At 39.7% G+C, this 19850-nt stretch overlaps 1 protein-coding gene and 1 pseudogene across 10 annotated transcripts in view; both read left to right on the top strand.

Annotated features, from left to right (window-relative positions):
- Positions 1–852: 852 nt before the first annotated feature.
- ZNF248 (zinc finger protein 248) lies at positions 853–19758 on the top strand. 9 transcript variants are annotated; one of them, XM_087863162.1, is made up of 7 exons: positions 865–975; positions 1756–1827; positions 2542–2643; positions 2744–2785; positions 12453–12579; positions 13086–13181; positions 15377–19758. In XM_087863162.1, the coding sequence occupies exons 4-7, from the start codon at positions 2771–2773 to the stop codon at positions 16870–16872; spliced, it is 1734 nt and encodes a 577-aa protein (XP_087719288.1). In that variant the 5' UTR covers positions 865–975; positions 1756–1827; positions 2542–2643; positions 2744–2770; the 3' UTR covers positions 16873–19758. The 9 variants fall into 9 exon arrangements, with proteins under 9 accessions (XP_087719289.1, XP_087719290.1, XP_087719288.1 ...); XM_087863163.1 differs by lacking the exon at positions 1756–1827 and having other exon boundaries at positions 853–975; XM_087863166.1 differs by lacking the exon at positions 2542–2643.
- The window catches only part of LOC148110017 (triosephosphate isomerase-like), a 54703-nt pseudogene continuing 47402 nt past the window's right edge, over positions 12550–19850 (top strand). Inside the window, exons 1-2 of the transcript XR_015724884.1 lie at positions 12550–12579; positions 13086–13181. The product of XR_015724884.1 is annotated as a triosephosphate isomerase-like (transcript). The remainder of the gene's footprint in view (positions 12580–13085; positions 13182–19850) is intronic.

Here is a 19850-nt window from a genome sequence, read left to right as displayed (position 1 = left end):
TAAAAATTTATACCTCAGTCCAACAAGGAGAAAACATTAGACAAACGTAAATTCAGGGACATTCTTCACAATACCTGCCCACTATTCTTCAACCATGTGAAAGTCATGAAAGACAAGGAAAGACGAAAAATCTCCCACAGACTGAAGCGGACATGATGATTAAATGTACTGTGGGATGGGGATTGGATCCTGGATCGGTAAAAGGACATTAGTGGAAAAACTGACGGAATCTGAATAAACTCTAATTTAGTTAATAGAATTGCACCCGAGTTATTTTCTTAGTTTTGATAAAAGTACCATGGCTCTGTAAAATGTTAACATTGGGGAAAGTTGGGTGAAGTGTATATGGGAGGTTGCGGGAGATGACAGCGTGCTTTTCTCAAGTTTGGTAGACGAAGTTTTTTACACATCAACTTTTTTTTAGTATTGTTTAACCATGCTGGCCACAGATACCACATATGTAAATGAAATTCAAGCACAGCTTTCCTTCTCTCGGCTTGTGTCTAAAAGGCACACTGCTTTGATGCACAGGTCGAGGGGCAAGGACAGAAGCCTGACCCCAGGCAGCTGGAGTATCTCAGTAATCTCTCAACTCAGCAAAGTCGGCAGAAACTCTCCAGCTGATTTCTCAAGAAATGGGCATGGTGTACACAGGGGAAGAGAATCTTGCGAGAGCCACTGAACAATTTATGTGCCAGACATACGTCCTAAACGCCTCTAATCTTCACTAAAACCCTGTTAGCTCGGTACTGTTAGCTTACTTTTTACAACTTTGGGGTGAGGCATCCCTTCCTTAGAAGTAAAGGCACTTGCCAGGAGCGGAGTTCAGCTACCCTCCGCCGCCGCGCCGCGCCGCTCCCTCCCTCTGCGCATGTGCATCCCCGCCTTCTCCTCCCGGCTCGTCCTTCCCCTGTCTCCAGCCCCTCGTGGGAAACCTTTCCTGGCTTCCGGGTCCACGCGGCGAGGGAGCTACCGGTGAGCCCCAGGGGGTGGGGGCGTGGGCCGAGGGGTCCCTGCGCCGCTCGGGGGTCCTGCGGGGGCGGCGGTGGTAGGAGCCCCGCGGACACTGGAGGGACCCCCAGGCGTCTGCGGCGCCTGCGGAGTTGAAAGGACGGCGGGCGGGGGCGTCTCTTACTAAGGGACCAGGGTCCCGCGCGGCAACAAGGGCTCTCGGGCTCGCAGGGCCCGCAGGTGTCCAGCCCCAGCGTTAAGCTGGCTGCGCCGTCGCGCGGCCGCAGGTGGGGAGTGCGCGTGCGTGACGTGTGCGCTGGGCCCACGGGGGGGGGTGGGGCTGGGAAGGAGTGAGTGCGCGTGCGCGACGTGCGTGCGCGCTTGGCGTTTTGACGTGTACGCGTGCGTCGTATGTGCGCCGGGCTTACTAGGAGGGGTGCGGTTGTAGGGGAACCAGGCAGGGCGTCTCATGTGAATGAATTGCTCTGACTGAAGAGTCGACCTGAGACTTCGTCTCCTTACTTGTAGAGTGTGGATGTCAGTAATACTTACCGCGTGGCATTGTTCTGAGCACTCAGATTTTGTTAGCTGCTATTGTATTTGTTTGTTACATATATAATACATGCGGCTGGAGCTTGGACAAGTCTCTGGGGCCTTCATTGCTCAGTTAACTAACTCATTTGTGCAATGGAAGAGGGAAGAGGCTGGACTAGCTAGCCACCAAGGCCCTTTCCTGGCTCTGACATTCCCCAGGTCCCCAGTTATTATTTATTATGTATTCATTTGTTATTTGTTATGTATAAGCATGGCAGTATCCTGAAGCCATCGAAGGCTGTGTGACGGTGGAAGGTCTGGGACAAATTTATGAAGAGCGAGGTGAGCTGGAGCTGAGAGGGGTGGGCACGCAGGCGACACAGGAAATGTCACTTCTTTGGAGAGTTTGTGAGGGCATGGTCGGGAATGAAAGGCTCACCAGCCATAACAAAGGCAATTCTGTCATCACCCCTCCCTGAACACCACCTCCTCCCCTCATTTTCCGTTCACTATTTCCCATTGTTGATGGCATCTAGAAAGATGCTGAGGTTCCCACTCTCCTGGCCTTATAGACGCACGGGATGGTAGTGCAGGCAAGTTTTTTTTGAGGTTATCTGTTTTGACCTTATTTGAAAAACGAAAAAAAAGATTTTAATTCTGAGAAGGTGACTGACCGAGATCATGCAGTTTGTTAGTGGCAGAACCATGGTTAAAAGTAAGGTCTGCAAATTCCCAGGCCACTGCCCATTTTGTCACTGTTAAGTCAAAGATAGTTTCTTATTAAAAGACCTTTTGAAAGTTGTAAGAAGGTTAGAACAAACATGAAACATTTTTTATCTTGCCTTAAACACCCCCATCTCTTTTTTTCAGAGTTTTCTTGGATAATCTGACCTCAAGGGGTTAATGGTGTTAAGAGGAAAACATTAACAATGTGGCTTGAGGTTTTTAATTTTTCCGTACCACATCAGTTCTGACAAATCCATAGCGTTTCCTCCTTTAGGTTACTGTTAAATGTTAAACTCATCTTCTCATGTTTTTAATTTTTCTGTGTCACAGAACCTAAATTGGTAATAAATCAATAAGAAACAAATGTTTACATTCACTCAGTGAAAAGTATCATGTCTAAGCTCAACATATATCGGAGCCACACATGGACACGTAAGTATCTTCTATGTGGAGCTGTGTAGGCAGGTAAATCCAGGAACTGCAAGGCAGGCCAAGTCTCTCCTAACTTCCTTCTCCCTTCCTTCTTCCTCAGCTCTCCCTCCTTCAGTAAGAGCGGAAAATGAACAGATCCCAGGTGAGCTTTTTGTTTATTTATTCCCACTTTGTTTTAAAATGGGTTTTCTAAAGTTTGTAAGGATTCATATTTTTAAAAAGAAAAAATAGAAATAGGCAAGAATTACTTGAAGGGAAATATGTTGAGAGTAGCAAATTCAAAGAGCAGTTGGCAGAATCAGATGCAGGACTCTTAATTTCACAGAATTGTGCAAGTTGTAAATTTTCCTCTGATTTTTCTAATAACAACAACTGAAACTGCCTATAATCATTTCTGATAGACACAGCACTGTGCCAAAGATGCGTGGATGCTTTTCAGGGGACCAAACAAAGAGGTTTGAGTAGACAGCCCTCCATGGTCTTGCTTGATGCAGGAATAAGACTTTGAAGACCTGGCAGAATGGAGGGACCACACGTCCTCCAGATAACTCTCCTTAAGTGTTTGTGTCAGCTTGGTTGTGTTTCTAGCTTGAGTAGCAGACTGTTCTGGGTTTGGTCTCTGCATTTCTCATTTACATTTCAACCTCATGCATGCATTCTTGCTCCTTCACCACCACCACTCACCTGAATCAGTTCTGGAAAAGGCCACCATATTGTAGTCAAATCCAATTTTTGTCTTTGTCTTACTTGACCGTCCTGTGGCATAATCCTCAGTCTCTCTTGTCTCTGACACCTCCCTCCTAGCTCTCCTTTCTTAACTCTGATACATTCTCTTTCTGTTCCTCATGAAGTTGTCTTTCCCTTTTGCTCCAAATGTTGCCTCTCCTTGGGTATATTGCTTAACTGTCCTTGGCTCACTGCTTTTTTCAGTCTTTTTTCTTTTCTTTTTTTTTTTTTTAAAGATTTTATTTATTTATCTGACAGAGAGAGACAGCCAGTGAGAGAGGGAACACAAGCAAGGGGAGTGGGAGAGGAAGAAGCAGGCTCCCAGCGGAAGAGCCTGACATGGGGCTCGATCCCAGAACGCTGGGATGACGCCCTGAGCCGGAGGCAGACGCCTAACGACCGCGCCACCCAGGCACCCCTTCAGTCTTTTCTCTTGACTGGCTTTGTCTCTCTCTCTTTTTTAATAAAATACTTTTGAATTAGTAATGTATTAACATGGCTAAAAGGTTAAGTGATGTTCCCTCTAGGACGGGTGACATTTATTTCTCATCTAAATTGAGACACTTCTGCCGAGAATGAAAGAGGTTCTGTAAAGTTATGATGGGACAACTGGCATATATTGGGACAGTCCCAGACAAACGGGACTGTATGGTCACCCTACTGTAGATACCCATCTTTCTTGTTTGTCCTACCAGTGTTTCTTTATTCAGTTAAAAGATACTCTTGTATGCCCCCTACTTTTATTTAGAAGGGACTCCATCATCCTTAGGGCTTTTCGAACTTCGATGCACCTGTACATCACTGGCATCTGCAAAAATTCGGATTTTGATTTAGTGGATCTGGTGGGGCCCTGGGTTTTGCATTTCTAAAAAGCTCCCAGGTGAAGCTGACTCTGCTGCTCCGGGCACCACACTTTGAGTAGCGAGTCTATACACGGTTTCCCATTCTTTCTTCGCTTTTTTTCCACTGTTTTCCGCCTATCTCAGACATCTTTCTGTAAACAGAACATGGATTGCTTCTTTTTTTGTTATAACTGCACAGTAATCCAAGCATGGACATTCCATAGTTTATTAAACTGGTTATTAGTTATGAACTATTTCAAACCTTTTGCTACTACAAACCATGTTCTAACGGATGACCTGGTACATACAGGTTTTTTCTATCAGATAAATTCCCAGAAGTGGGCTGCCAGGTCAAAGTGTGAATATAATTGATAAACTTGATCATTTGGGATTATGGTATCATTTTGTGTCACTCCCATTGACACCTCGTGAGTGCTTCTTTGTCTGCAGCTTCTTCCATAGAACACGTGGTTCAACTTTTGGAATTTTGGCAACGGATAGACTACAAAGTGGTATTTTATGAACTTTGTATCTGCAGTTTTCTTAACTGGGTGAGGTTAAATATTTTTTCATATATTTGAAAGATGTATTTACATTTCTGTGAACCCTCTGTTCATATCTTTTGCCCATTTTGCTCTTAAGTTTGTCTTTTTTTTTCTTTCTGTGACTAGCTCTTCTTCAGTGACTAGCTCTTTATATATAGGGATACTAATGCTTGTCTATTATATGGATTGCAGACTATTATGGTATGTAATTTTTCTTTTGATAATTGACCGTGGTGTTTTCTCCTCCATGCAGGTATTCTGTTTCAGGGTACCACATTTCACTTAGTTGTTTCCTTAGGCTCTCCTTGGCTGTGACAATTTCTCACTTTCCTTGTTTTTGATAACCTTGGCAGTTTGGAGGAGTACATTCAGGTGTTTTGTAGAATGTCCCTTAACTGGGAATTGTCTGCTGTTGTTTTCATGATTAGACTGAGGTTATGGGTTTCTTGGAGGAAGACCACAGAGATATAATGTCATTTGGTCACATCATGTCAAGGGTAAGCGCTCTCAACATGACTTATTATAGTGATGTATCACTGTTGATCACTTGGCTGAAGTAATGTGGTCACGAGTAGTGGTAAAGCTACTTTTTCTTTCCTCTGTTTTCACACTGTACTATTTGGAAGGAAGTGGGGAGTTACAGTATACCTCCTTCCTGCTGGAGCATCTACATAAATTATCAGGAATTCTGCACAGGAGATTTTTCTGTTCTCTCCTATTTACTAATCCATTTATTTATATCAGGATGAATTCATGGCTAGTTATTTTATATTTTGGTTATAGTATAGTGCTCCGTTGTTCCTTTTGTTGCTCAAGTTGTTCCAGGTTGGTTATTAAAAGCATCTTCTAGGGTTGGTTATTAAAAGCATCTTCTATTAAAAGCCTGGGCTGCTGAGTTGGTTGAGTGGCCAACTCTTGATTTTGGCTCAGGTTGTGATCTCAGGGTCCTGGGATTTTGAGCCCCACGTCAGGCTCTTTGCTGAGTGTGGAGCCTGCTTGAAATTCTCTCTCTGCCTCTGCTCCTCCACCCTGCTCACGCTCTCTCTCCATCTCCTTCTCTCTCAAAAATAATTAAATTCATCTTTTAAAAAGCACCTTCTGTTGGTTCCTGTGTCTTTTGACATACCCTGTTATTGTTTGAATACTTCTTCCTTTCTCCCTGGTAGTAGATTTTCCAGGTTTCCTGCTCTAGAATTAGCCTTTTTTTTTTCCTAAATAGCTCTGGTTCTTTTCATTGGAGCATAGTATGAGAAACCAAGATTGGGGGACTAGGTGTGTTTGTTGCTACTGGTGTGTCATTGCTTGCAGACCCTCTCAGGTAACTGAACAAGGAAATATATGTGTATACTCACTCGTGTATATACAGTGTCTATAAATATTTCAGTATGTAACCATCTATATCTATATTAAGCTAAGTATTAGTTCACACTGTTGTCTCCTGTTGTAAACATTGCCACATGGAACATTCTAACCTTCTCTCCTTGCTTATCTGTAATCTCCCACTCTACAAAGAGAATCCGGCTAACATCATCTGGATTTCACTTATTTGATAGTTCAATTCCAGAATACACATACATGATTTCAGAGTTGTTAACCCATGGACTCTTGATTCTTCCAGTTTGGGGCCATTGCGAATTAAGGTACTAGAAATATTCACATGTAGGTTTTTAAGCAGACATAAATTTTCAAACATGTAGAGTGTGGAATTGCTGGCTCAGTTATGTACGTATGTATGTATGTTTAGCTTTGCAGAAATTGCCAAACTATTTTTACAAAGGTGCTGTATCAGTTTGTATTCCTACCAACTACGAATCAGAATCAGAATCTTTGTTGTTCTGATTGTGGACCTGAAATTGGTATCATCATTATTTTGGATTTAATCATTCTAATAAATGTGTCATGTTGTCTGCATTTTCCCACTAATAGATGATGTTGAGCACCTGTTCCTATATTTATTTGCTATCCTTATATGTTTGGTGAAATGTTTCTTCAGCTCTTTTGCCCTTTTTCAATTGGGTCATTTGTTTTCTTATTCTTGAGCTTTAAGAGTTCTTTGTATTTTTTAGATGCAAATCCTTTATCAGATACATGTGTTGTGAATAATTTCTCCCAGTCTGTGCCTTGTCCTTTCATTTTCTTAGAAATGTTTTTCACAGAGCAGATGATTTTATTTTTAGTATTATACCCTCTAGATCCATCCATGTTGTTGCAGTTATTAAGATTTCATTCTTTGGCTGAGTAATATTCCATTGTATATATAAACCACATCTTCTTTATCCCTTCATCTATCGATGGACTCTTCCATATCTTGCCTACTGTAAATAGTGCTGCTATTCTTTGTTCTGTATTTTCTTCTAGAAGGTTTAAAGTTTTGCGTTTTACATTTAGATCTCTGATTCATTTTTAGTTAATACTTGTGTAAAGTCTGTGGCTAGGTTCATTTCTTTTGCATGAGTGTCCAGTTGTTCAAGCACCATTTGTTGAAAGACTGTCTTTCTCTTTTTATTGCCTTTGTGCCTTTGTCAAAACATTTGACTTTATTTTGGTAGACTATTCCTGGACCTTCTATTCTGTTCTGTTGGTCTATGTGTCTCTTTCAGCACTATCACACTATCTTGGTTATTGGTAGCTTTATAGTAAGTCTCAAGATCAGGCAATGTGAATTCTCATTTTTCTTCCACATTGTGTTGGCGATTCTAGATCCTTTTCTATATAAACTTCAGAATCATTTTGTCAATATCTGCAAAATAGCTGGGGGATTTTATTTGGATTGCATTGAATTTATAGATTAAGTTGGAAAGAATTGACATCTTAGGCATTTTGAGTCTTCCTATTGATGAATTTGGAATCTCTCTCCATTTATTCAGATCTGTGATTTCTTCCATCAGTTGTTTTGTTTTTCTGTATATACATATTGTGTTAGACTTTATACTTGAGTACCTTTTTGGGGGGTGCTATTGTAAATATTTTTTTTCATTTGAAAATTTGGAATTCTAATTCTTTATTCAGATATAGGAAAACAGTTGACTTTTTTATGTTGATCTTGAATCCTGTGATGTTTTGATATTTCCTTTTACTTCTAGTAGATTTTTTTCTTTCTTTTTGTAAGTTACTTGAGATTTTTTCTAGAGACAATAATATTTACTTCAAATAAAGAGAGTTTTGTTTTTCCTTCTCAGTGATACACCCCAGTTGTCTCATCCCCTCTTCCCACCCACCTTCCCTCTGGTAATCACCAGTTTGTTCTCTATATTTGGGAGTCTCTTTTTTTGTCTCTTTTTTGCTTTGTTTTGTTTCTTAAATTGCACATGAGTGAAATCATATGCTATTTGTCTTTCTTTGTCTGACTTATTTCACTTAGTATTATACCCTCTAGATCCATCCATGTTGTTGCAGTTATTAAGATTTCATTCTTTGGCTGAGTAATATTCCATTGTATATATAAACCACATCTTCTTTATCCCTTCATCTATCGATGGACTCTTCCATATCTTGCCTACTGTAAATAGTGCTGCAATAAACATATCTTTTCCAATCAGTGGTTTCATTTTCTTTGGGAAAATAGCCAGTAGTGGAATTACTAGATCATAGGATAGTTCTATTTTTAATTTTTTGAGGGAACTCCACACAGTTTTCCATAATGGCTGAACCAGTTTTCATCCCCACTATCAGTACACAAGTGTTCCTTTTTCTTCACATTATCACCAACTCTTGTAATTTCTTTTTTTTTTTTTTTTATTCTAACCATCCTGATACGTGTGAGGTGATATCTCATTGTGGTTTTGATTTGAGTTTCTCTGGTGATTAGTGATGTTGAGCATTTCTTTATGTGTCTCTTGGTCTTCTGTTCGTCTTCTTTGGAAAAATGTTTATTCAGGTCCTTTGCCCAGTTTTTAATCAGCTTATTTGGGGTTTTTTGGTGTTGTGTAAGTTATATATTTTGGATATCAGATCCTTAACGCATATATCATTTGCAAATATCTTCTTCCATTAGTAGGTTGTCCTTTTGTTTTATTGATGGTTACCTTTGCTGTGCAGAGCTTTTTGTTTTGGTGTAGTCCCAATAGTTTAATTTTGCTTTTATTTCCCTTGTCTTGGGAGACATATCTAGAAAGAAGTTGCTATGGCTGATGTCAAAGAAGTTACTTCCTCTGTGCTTTTCTAGGATTTTTATGGTTTCAGGTCTCACATTTAGGTCTTTAATCCATTTTGAGTTTATTTTTGTGTATGGTGTAAGAAAGAGGTCTGGTTTCATTCTTTTACATGTAGCTGGCTGTCCAGTTTTCCCAACACCATTTGTTGAAGAGACTCTCTTTTTCTGTTGGATATTCTTGCCTTCTTTGTTGAAAATTAGCTGACCATATAACTGTTGGTCTATTTCTGTTCTCTCTGTTCTGTTCTACTCTGAATAGCCAGAGCAATCTTAGGAAAGAAAAACAAAGTTGGATTTGTTTCACAAATTGATCACAGTCCCAGATTTCCAGCTATACTACAAAGCTATAGCAATCAAAACAGTATGGTACCGGCCCAAAAATAGACACATAGATCAATGAAACAGGATAGAGAGCCAGTCATTTATGTTTTATTTCTGGTTTTGGGTTGGTTTGGTTTGGTTTTGGTCTTCCTGCACTAGCTAGGACTTCTAGTACAGAGTTGAATAGGAGTATTGAGGTAAGACATCCTTGCCCTATTCCTGCTCTTTAGGGGAAAAGTGTCCCAGTCTCTTAACATTAAATGTGATGTCAGCTGTAAGGTTTTTATGGATGGTCTTTATCAAGCTAAGAACATTCCCCCTATTCCTGGTTCACTGAGAATTTTCATAATGAATGGCTGTTAGATTTTGTCAGATGCTTTTTTCCCATCAATTGATTTGATCATGTAATTTTTCTTCTTTGGCTTATTGATGTGCTGCATTGTATTGATTGATTTTTTTTTTAATATTGACCTGGCCTTCCATACCTGGAATAAATTCCACTTGGTTATGGTTTATAATGTGTTGTATACATTGCCAGATTTGATTTGCCAGTATTTGGGGATTTTTGTATGTATGCTAATGGGAGGTACTGGTCTTTAGTTTCTCATGTCTTTATCTAGTTTTGGTATCAGGGTAATGTTGACCTTATAATATGAGTTTGGAAGTGTTATTTACTGGAGGAGATTGTGGAAAATTAGTATTTTTTCCTTAAATGTTTAGTAGAATTCACCAGTGACACTGTTTGGGCTTAGTACTTTCTGTTTTGGAAGTGATTTAATTAGTAATTCAGTTGTTTGTTTGTTTGTTTGTTTGTTTGTTTAACAGGTATAGATCTGTTCAGGTTATCTATTTCTCCTTGTGTGAATTGGTGGCTGTGTCTTTTTTTTTTAATTTTATTTATTTATTTATTTTTATTTATTTATTTTTGATGTAAAGTTCGATGATTCATTAGTTGTGTATAACACCCAGTGCACCATGTGATACGTGCCCTCCTTACTACCCATCACCAGTCTATCCCATTCCCCCACCCCCCTCCCCTCTGAAGCCCTCAGTTTGTTTCTCAGAGTCCATAGTCTCTCATGCTTCATTCCCCCTTCTGTGTCTTTTAAGGAATTTATCCATTTCATTTAAGTTAATTTTTCAGGAATAAAATTGTTTGTAGTATTCTCTTATTATTTTAGTGTTCATAGGATCGGTAGTGTTGACCTATCATTTCTGAGATTCACAGTTTGTTTCTTTTCTCTTTTTTCTTGGTTAGGTTTCTGGAAGTTTATTAATTTACTGATCTTTTCAAAGAAGTGGCTGTTGGTTTCATTAATTTTCTTTTTTTCACGTTTTCAATTTCATTGGTTTATTCTAATATTTCCTTTATTTTGCTTCCTTTTGGCTTAATTTACTTTTCTTCTGTAGTGTGTTAAGATGGAAACTTAGGTTACTGATTTAAAATTTTTCTTTTCTAATATATACACTTGCTATAAATTTCTATGTACTGCTTTCAATTCATCCCACAAATTTTGATGAGTGGCATTTTTATTTTTATTTCATGTACAATATTTAAAACTTTCTTTCGAGTTCTCTTTGAACTACAGGTTATTTATAAGTGTGTTGTTTAATTTTTTAGTGTTCGAGTGATTTTCCAGCTCTCTCTTTACTGATTTCTTTTCCATTGTATTCAGAGAATGTATTTTGTATGATAGCTATTGTTTTAAATTTGTTAAGGTGTGTTTTATGGCCAAGACTATGGTCTCTCATGGTGAATGTTACGTATGAGCTAGAATAGAATGATAAAATGTGTGTTTTATTGTTTTGGATGGAGTATTTTGTAACTATCATTTAGATCATGTTGATGGGTAGTGCGGTTCAGGTCATCTGTATACTTACTGATTTTCTGCCTCCTTGAACTCTCAGTATTGACAGAGGGGTGTTGAAGCCTCCCAACTATGATTATAAATTTGTGTATTTCTCCTTTCAGTTCTATCAGTTTTGGGGGTATGTATTTTGGTACCCTTTTGTTAGACACATACATGTTTTGATACTCTTGTTAGATTTATATATGTTTTCCCTAATAGGATTTTGAACCCACTTAATGAGTTCTTAATTCCAGTGTTGTATTTCTCAGCTCTAGAATGCCCATTTTATCTCTGTATGTATGTGCATGTATATGTGTCTGTATACGCATCTATCATAGGTCCCCAAGACCATCCCCAGGCTCAGTGACTTCCTAGGGTGAGTCTGCAGGTGGTTCTACTTATGGCTGTGACTTATTAAAATGCAAGGATATAAAGCAGAATCAACAAGGGGAAAAGGCGCACACAGCATAGTTGAGAGGAAACCAGGAGCAAACTTCTAAGAGTCTTCTCCCAAATCTAGCAATGAGATTGACAATAAATGTGAAATATCTGCCAGGGAAGCTTAGCAGACGGTGCTCAGTGTTTTTAATCGGGAGTTGATCGCATTGGTCTTCTCTGCTTGGCGCAGAAACTTCCGGACTTAGAAGGAATGTATGTGTGCAGCATAAACCATATTGCTTACACAAACAGTTTAGGCTCAGTGAACCATTCTTATTAGGGAATTTAAGTTCCCAGATGCCAGCCAAGGGATACCCTCATAGCAGCAGACCTTTCAAAGGAGGGCAGTCTCAGGCCTGCTCTAGTAATTCTGTTCTGTACAGTACACACCATATATCCATTGAACTCCCACTTATTTTGTTCGTATTTTCCTCTGTTATATTGAACATATTAATCACAATCCATTTTGAAGTTCCTGTTTATTATTTCTGGTATCTGGGTCCCCTTCTGGTCTGCTTTGTCTGTTTTATTGTCTATTTTTTTCTATCATATAAATGATAATATTAAAGAACTATCTTTTTCTTGGTCTGCTTTCCTTCCCAGTCTACTGTGTGCATACTGCTAGCTCCTGCAGTGTATAATTTAATAAATGTTATTGTATGTATCTCCTCATTAGATCATAAGCACTTTGAGAATAGGAATGGTGTGTGTTTGTTTTCATCAGTAGTATTTGCAGCAAGGGGAACAGTTCGAGGCCTTTAGTGGAAATGCTGTTTGTACAAGATATTTCTTTTATCCTACAAAGTAAATAGCACAAAAGAAGGCATCCTGTGTATCAGTTTTTAGCAAACTCTAAAGAGATTAGCTCTTTTAAAATTCTTCCACGTCATATAGTTCTGACAGCTTCATATAGAAAAGAAATATACTATTACAGGAACAAGTGTCATTCAAAGATGTATGTGTGGACTTCACTCAGGAAGAGTGGTATCTGCTGGATCCTGCTCAGAAGATACTATACAGAGATGTGATTCTAGAAAATTACAGCCATTTTGTCTCAGTAGGTAAGAATCTTTTTTTTCCTTGTGACTACCAGTAGCATGCGTTTCTAGTTGTTGAAACATATGAACTGCCTGTGGAATTTTGATTGACACTTGAGATTCAAGGCCCTAAGATGACCAGTCTCTTTGTCCACCATAAACAATGCTGTGTTCTTTTTTTTTTTTTTTTTAGATTTTATTTATTTATTTGACAGAGATAGAGACAGCCAACGAGAGAGGGAACACAAGCAGGGGGAGTGGGAGAGAAAGAAGCAGGCTCATAGCAGAAGAGCCTGATGTGGGGCTTGATCCCATAATGCTGGGATCACACCCTGAGCCGAAGGCAGACGCTTAACCGCTGTGCCACCCAGGCGCCCCCAATGCTGTGTTCTTAACCTGCTCAGGCATTGGTTCATTTGGGCATCTCCCTTGGGCAACTTCTGAAGCTGTACCTTTCTTCCCCATCATTTTTTCAGAGTCCCTGAAGCCAGGCTATTTAGCCATCATCTTGTATTATTTTTGCTCAACAGGATATTGCATTACTAAGCCAGAAGTGGTCTTCAAGATAGAACAAGGAGAAGAGCCCTGGATATTAGAGGCAGGATTCCCAAGCCACTGCAACCAAGGTGAGTTAGTGACTGCACAGGCAGGTGGAAGACAAGGGAATGAGGTCTTAGGCCATTGGTTTAGGGTTTATTGCTTGTGAAATATTCTTCAGAAATTTCTTTTTTTAATTTTAGACCTTTGGAAGTGACTAGGGACAGTTGGCCCACATCCCTCCATTACCTTAATCACACTCCTCCACATGTAACTTTCTTGCATAAATGCTTTCCTTTGTCCTTTGATATTTTAGAGTGATTTACCAATACATATAATGCAGACTCAGTTGACATCATCTTAGGTAATTTTTCGTGGTTAATTTATCTTTTAAAATTGTTTGCCTTCCCTCTATTCTCTTTGGACACCTTTTGTTACCTGGTATGTATTCATGCTATACTTGAGATATTCATTTAACAAATATATGTTGGACACTCACTACAACCCAGTTACGTTTTTAGGTAATTAAGAGATTAACATCCCTTTTATCATGGAGCGTGTATTATAGTGAGGGACAAGAAGCATGTTTGTGTGTGTGTGTGTGCACATACACAAGTGTATGCGTGTGAATGTGTACATACAGTATTTGTTGTGGTAAGCACTGTGGAGAGAGTTAAAGCAGTGGGGAGGGGGTGGAGAATGATGGCATGTGCTAATGGGTAAGGAAGTCAGAGAAAACCTGTTTGATGAGGTCCACAGGAGGGATGAGGCCCTAGTAAAGTGAAAGTGCGAGCTCTTCCAGGCAGGTGCCAAACTTCTCAGCTGTGTTCTTAGTGTTTGAAAAATGTCAAGGGGGCTGTTGTGGCTAGAGTTGAGTACGTGTGAGGGAGAGTGATAGGAGGTGATGTCATAAGAAATAGCATGGACAATGGTAATTATGTTGAGTGATGTGAGAAATCCTTGGGGTTTTTTTTTTGGTTTGTTGAGTAAATATAAGTGAGATTAAATCATCAGATCTGATTTACAGTGTATGCAGTAAATACAATCTGGTGGTTAGGTGGTGCTTGGGCACGAGCAAGGAAGGAATACCATTTAGGAGACTACTATGTATTCCAGAGGAGAGCGGATAGTGGCTTAGGTGATGTTGGGAGGGCTGAGGAGTTGTAGGTTTGTACATATATCTTGACGATGAGGCCAACAAGATTTGCTGTTGGGTTGATAGTGTGGAAGAGAGACAGGAGTCCAGCATGACTCAACTGATAGGTCTTAAGCAACTGGGTAAATCAGGGTGCCATTTACTGAGGGGAAATTAGATTATAGGGGACTTATGACATACCTAAACTTGGACACGAGAAGCTGGAGAGAACTGCTAGAACCCAGTCTGTGTGTTGAATAAGATGTTGGTTCTATGTGAGTGTGGTGCACGTGGCTGAGGCCAGAGCCAGAAGTGCCCACATGAGAGGCGTCAGCTGTGGGTGTGGTAAAGGCACGGGGCTGGGTGAGAGCTTCTAGATGGGAGGTTGGTGGACTCTTATGTAAAGACAGTAGCACATATTTTAGGTTTGGTGAGTCACATGTGGTCCGGGTGGCTGCTCCTCCTCTTTCCTGATTCTGTTTTTCCCTCTCCTCCCCTTTCTTCTTCCTCCTCACTCCTCCCTACTGTCTCTGCTATCTTTTCCCTCTAAAAATGTAAAAAACACTCATAGTTCAAGGACCCTTGCTCAGCAGTCTTAGTGTGCAGACTCCTTTTCTAGAGAGTGGTTGCTTGCACATGAGAGCAGTGGTCCTAGAACAATTCCACTTTTACAAGATGTGAAAATCCATTCAATCTCATCATGAGAGGAGCTTGGGGAGAAACAGTCTAAGCGAGGTGAAAACGAGATGAAAACATCCTACCGTCCTATTACTACCTTAAATGGCACCATCTCTTAATTCAGTGTTCAGTGTCTCTGTCCCGCTCACCCCATTCTCTGAGCTTCCCTGAATCAGCCACTCCCAGCTCCCTGTGCTTTGAATTTGCACCCTTTTCTGTCCAGTTTTGAAGGTTTTATATTTAAAATGTTAAATGTCCTTGCCAGTTTCCATTCCCAGTTTCCACTGCAGCATGTGTTTACTTTCCGCTGAGACCAGGAGGATAAAGGAAACGTATGCTTGGATGTAGTTCACGCCAGGAAACTGAGCCTAAAACAAAAGAATCGACTACATGAAAGGGCGTTTGTGTGAGTTCAGTCCCATTAGACGTGTACTAGTATTCATAAGATGTGGTTATTTTTCTCATTTCTAGAAGACTGGAAAGTTGATGACCTGATAGACAGCAGCCAGGACAATGAAGATGAACATTTTTGGCAACTTGCTTTCACCGCCAACAAAACATTAAATATAGATAGCGGTGATAGAGTAACAAAAGCTTTCAATCTGGGCACAGATTCTGTTCCTTCAAGAAATTTTCCATATAAGATATGTGACTCGTGTGAGATGAGTTTGAAAAATATTTCAGGCTTAATTATTAGTAGAAAGAGTTATTCTGGAAAGAAGCCTGATGAGTTTAATGTGTACGAGAAATTGCTCCTTGATATTAAGCATGAAAAAACTCCAGGAGGGAAATCTTACAAATATAATCAGAAAAGGAATGTGCTCAATCATAGCCACAATCTCAGTCAGCCAATTTTTGACCAGCCTTCTGAGTATAATGAAAATGGACAAGCCTTCTGTGAGGAAGCAGCCTTTTTCACAAACAAGAAAATTCAGATAGGAGAGACGCTCTGTAAATATAATGCATGTGGAAGAACCTTCATCCACAGTTTAGAACTCAGTTTATCTCAGAGAACTCATTTGGAAATGGAGCCATATGAATGCAATATTTGTGGGAAGTCCTTCTATACAGATTTAAGATTGGGACATCAGAGAACTCTTATAGGAGAGACTCCTTATGAATACAATGCATATGGGCAAACCTTCTGTGATAACTCAACTTTCATTATCCATCAGGGAACCTATGCAAGAAAGATTCCCCACGAATACAAAGTGGGTCCTAAAACGTGGGAAAAGTCAACTCTCTTTAAACATCAGATAGTACACATGGGCAAAAAACCTTATGAGCACAATGAAAATGGAAGTAACTTCACCAAGAAGTCACATCTCACCCAAATTCGAAGAGGTCACTCAGGAGAAAAAACCTTTGAATGTGGTGAATGTGGGAAAACATTCTGGGAGAAGTCAAACCTCACTCAACATCAAAGAACACACACAGGAGAGAAACCGTATGAATGTACCGAATGTGGGAAATCCTTTTGTCAGAAACCACACCTTACGAACCATCAGCGAACACATACGGGAGAAAAACCCTATGAATGTAAGCAATGTGGAAAAACGTTCTGTGTAAAGTCAAACCTCACAGAACATCAGAGAACACACACAGGGGAGAAACCGTACGAATGTAATACATGTGGGAAATCCTTCTGCCACAGGTCAGCCCTAACTGTCCATCAGAGAACACACACAGGAGAGAAACCCTTTATGTGTAATGAATGTGGGAAGTCCTTCTGTGTGAAGTCAAACCTCATTGTACATCAACGAACTCACACAGGGGAGAAACCCTATAAATGTAACGAGTGTGGGAAAACCTTCTGTGAAAAATCAGCTCTCACTAAACATCAGAGAACTCACACAGGGGAGAAGCCCTATGAGTGTGATGGATGTGGGAAGACCTTCAGTCAGAGGTCGGTACTCACAAAACATCAGAGAATTCACACAAGGGTGAAAGCTCTTTCAACATCCTGATGTCCAGAAGCCTTTACCCGCCCTTTCAGATTCTTACACCATTTTAAAAAATGAGACGATTGAAGCCCAAAGAATGCCTCATGTTATTAGAAAGTGATGTCTTGTCATACTTCAAATAATTAATACTAGCACAAAACCTTACTGATATTTTGAGTACATGAAAGCTCTCAAGAAAAACTGAAACTTTTCATCAGAAAATTTATATTGAGGGGAAGTTTATTCACTTAAGGAATGTGGTAGAAATCTTTGTCTAGAATTTATGTTGTGTCATATTCCAGATGTGATACCAAATTTTTTGTAAATATAGTGGATGGTATTCATTCATATCCATATTCACAATGGAATCTGAAGCTTAAAAAAAGATGAATCACAACAACATTAAACATTTCTGAAGAGTCCCTGATGTTTGCAGGCCAGATGTGGGTATAATAATATAGCGGAAATTAGAGGTATGCTTAATTTGCATATTGGAGTCCAACAACTTGTGAGGAGACAATATTCCCTAATTAAATAACTACTATGGTCTATACTAGTATCTCCCACACTAAATACCACCAGTGTCTTTATGGATTGACATAATTATATATGTATATATATGTAAATATATTTATACACACATACCCACACGTATGCAGTGGTGTGTTAGAGTAAGCTCATGCTGGCTTGCAACTGCCGATGGTTAAATTTTCAGGAATTTAGTGAGCCAGTTCTTAAACATAGTCATTATTTAAAAATTAAATTATATTAAAAACAAAGGTAATAAATACTCAGCACTCATCACTTCCTAATTATAACATTTTGCTCTTTGTTCTTTAGGTCACTTACATTATTGAGTTGCATGGTAAAAATATGTCTAATGTGCTTCTGCACATCTCTTCCCACCTCTGCACTCAGTGTCGTCCCGTGGGTGGCTTGGCTTTAGTGGGAGCATTTATGCCCTGGAAATTGGCAAACTCTACAAACGGGGGTTTTATTTTCTCAGCGAACCTGTTGTCAAATACTTCCCAGCACACCATTGTGTATATATGAAAATATATCTGGACAATTTAAAGTACAAACAACATACCCCTCTCCCATATCCTGACATAAATAAATGACTATGGCCATTATTGCTGAACTGCCTCATAATAAAGAAGCCCAAATTTGTTTTTGTGAGGTTTTTTAACTACCTCTGCATCCAGTCTTACTTGTAAATACTACCTGAGTCTCTTTGTCGTTTGGCCAGTATACGTTATTTTACAACCACATCACCAACTTTCCCTCTGACGTTGCTGGCAAATAGGAATCAGTATGGCCGTTGTTACTGATCTACTACTACTTCCCAAAGAAGCCAAATGATATTTTTCTGAGGTTTTTCAGCTGCCTCTGGGCCAGTCTATAATGGTGTAAGTGCTGTTAATAACAGTGGGATTTACATGAATTTTTCAAAGGTTAACATCATTTATGAACAGGAATACCCATTGCACTCCACAAATAAAAAGCGATGGTATGTACTCGAATGCCACTTTCTTACTCTTAGTATTTCATTATTGTATCTATTTAGGCATGATCTGTATGTGACCCAGGAACTCTGTATTTGTATTTAAAATAATAAGGTGTCATACACTGTCCCTGCCTCCTTTGTCCTACTGTTTTCCCACACCTCCTTGGAACACACTGATCAGCAGTTCCAAGAGACACTGCACACCCACTACCCTGCTTCTTATGTGCTGGGCTCTGTTTTATCTCTGTTCATTCTTCCCCCAGATGATTTAGGAGTAAATCCAGAGTAATCTAAGTTAATCGTGGAGATGCTATTCTAATGATTTTGTTGAGGTGTTTGGGAAATATTCTGCGGTACTTCTGGGAAACATCTCAGTGATAAACTATTGTCATGACGTGAGAAGACACAAGGAGAGATTGTCTCTCTTATGCTGGACTTTTTCCTGTTTGTATGTTATACCAAATTATAGCTCGTGGTCCTGAAGGGCAATATCCTGAAGATAACAGTAGACAAAATGGGAAAAGCCTGGTTCAGAGGCGATGTCATTGAGCTGCACAGCTCCATCTGGACCTGTTCTCGGCTAGGACTTTCTGTTACTGCGATAATAGTGGTTGCTTATCTGTTACTTCTAGCTGAAGGCATTCCAGCTGGTACAGATGAGTACTTAGTTCTAAGTGTTCATGTTCTATACAGTGATTTGGGGGAAGAATGATTTCTTTTGACAAGTTAATACGTGGATAGCTATTTGTATCAGCCCTGCTTCTAATGACAAACAGAACTCTACCCCCACCAAGAGGATTGTAATGGTAGACGTAGTACAGTGGTGTGGGCCAGAAACAAGGGATACCGAAGCACCTAGAGACTAGCATCACCCAGAAGCCATGACCATTCTAAGTCGTAAAGGGGCAAAGGATGGAAACTAGTGTCACCAAAGCCCAGTGGGAGCTGCTCTCATGGAGGAGAAACCACCTCCTAGGAGATACTGTCCCTACCAGAATTGTGGCACCGAATTGCTGGTGGAGAACCCAACCAGATGCGATCGGCAGGTTAGCCCAGGTGGGCACAGAGAAAGTGGAGAGAAGGTCTGGGTGGAGCCAATGGATTCTAAGCAGCACGGTATTTTTTTATTTCTGTAAATTCCTATGTAAAGTCTCAGTAATAGAAATAAACTTATTCTACTAGTTGAAAGCTAACTATTTCTACTTCATTGTGCTTTTGTATCGCCATAAGTAGATTCCTTTTGGAACTGAGCACTGTGGCAGGTATGTCTCTGTTGACATGCATGAAGCAGACATTATGTTAAATGACATTATTCATATATCTTTCTGTGGTGTTTCTTGTTATATGTGTTATGAGAAAAGCAGCTCTGTATTCTTCCAAATAAACAGCCAGTTGTCCCTGCATTGTTTGATTAATTTACCCTTTTCCTTGTCCGCTTGATAGGGCATTTTTAGCATGTACTTAAATATTATGTGTAGCTGCTGTTGCTTTTTCT

The sequence above is a fragment of the Ursus americanus genome, chromosome 6 (genome assembly GCF_024610735.1).
Source record: "Ursus americanus isolate L20-20 chromosome 6, mUrsAme1.1.p, whole genome shotgun sequence".
NCBI classification, from domain to species: Eukaryota; Metazoa; Chordata; class Mammalia; order Carnivora; family Ursidae; genus Ursus; species Ursus americanus.
Note: the sequence above shows the minus strand (reverse complement) of the source record. Positions and strands in the feature narration are given on the sequence as shown.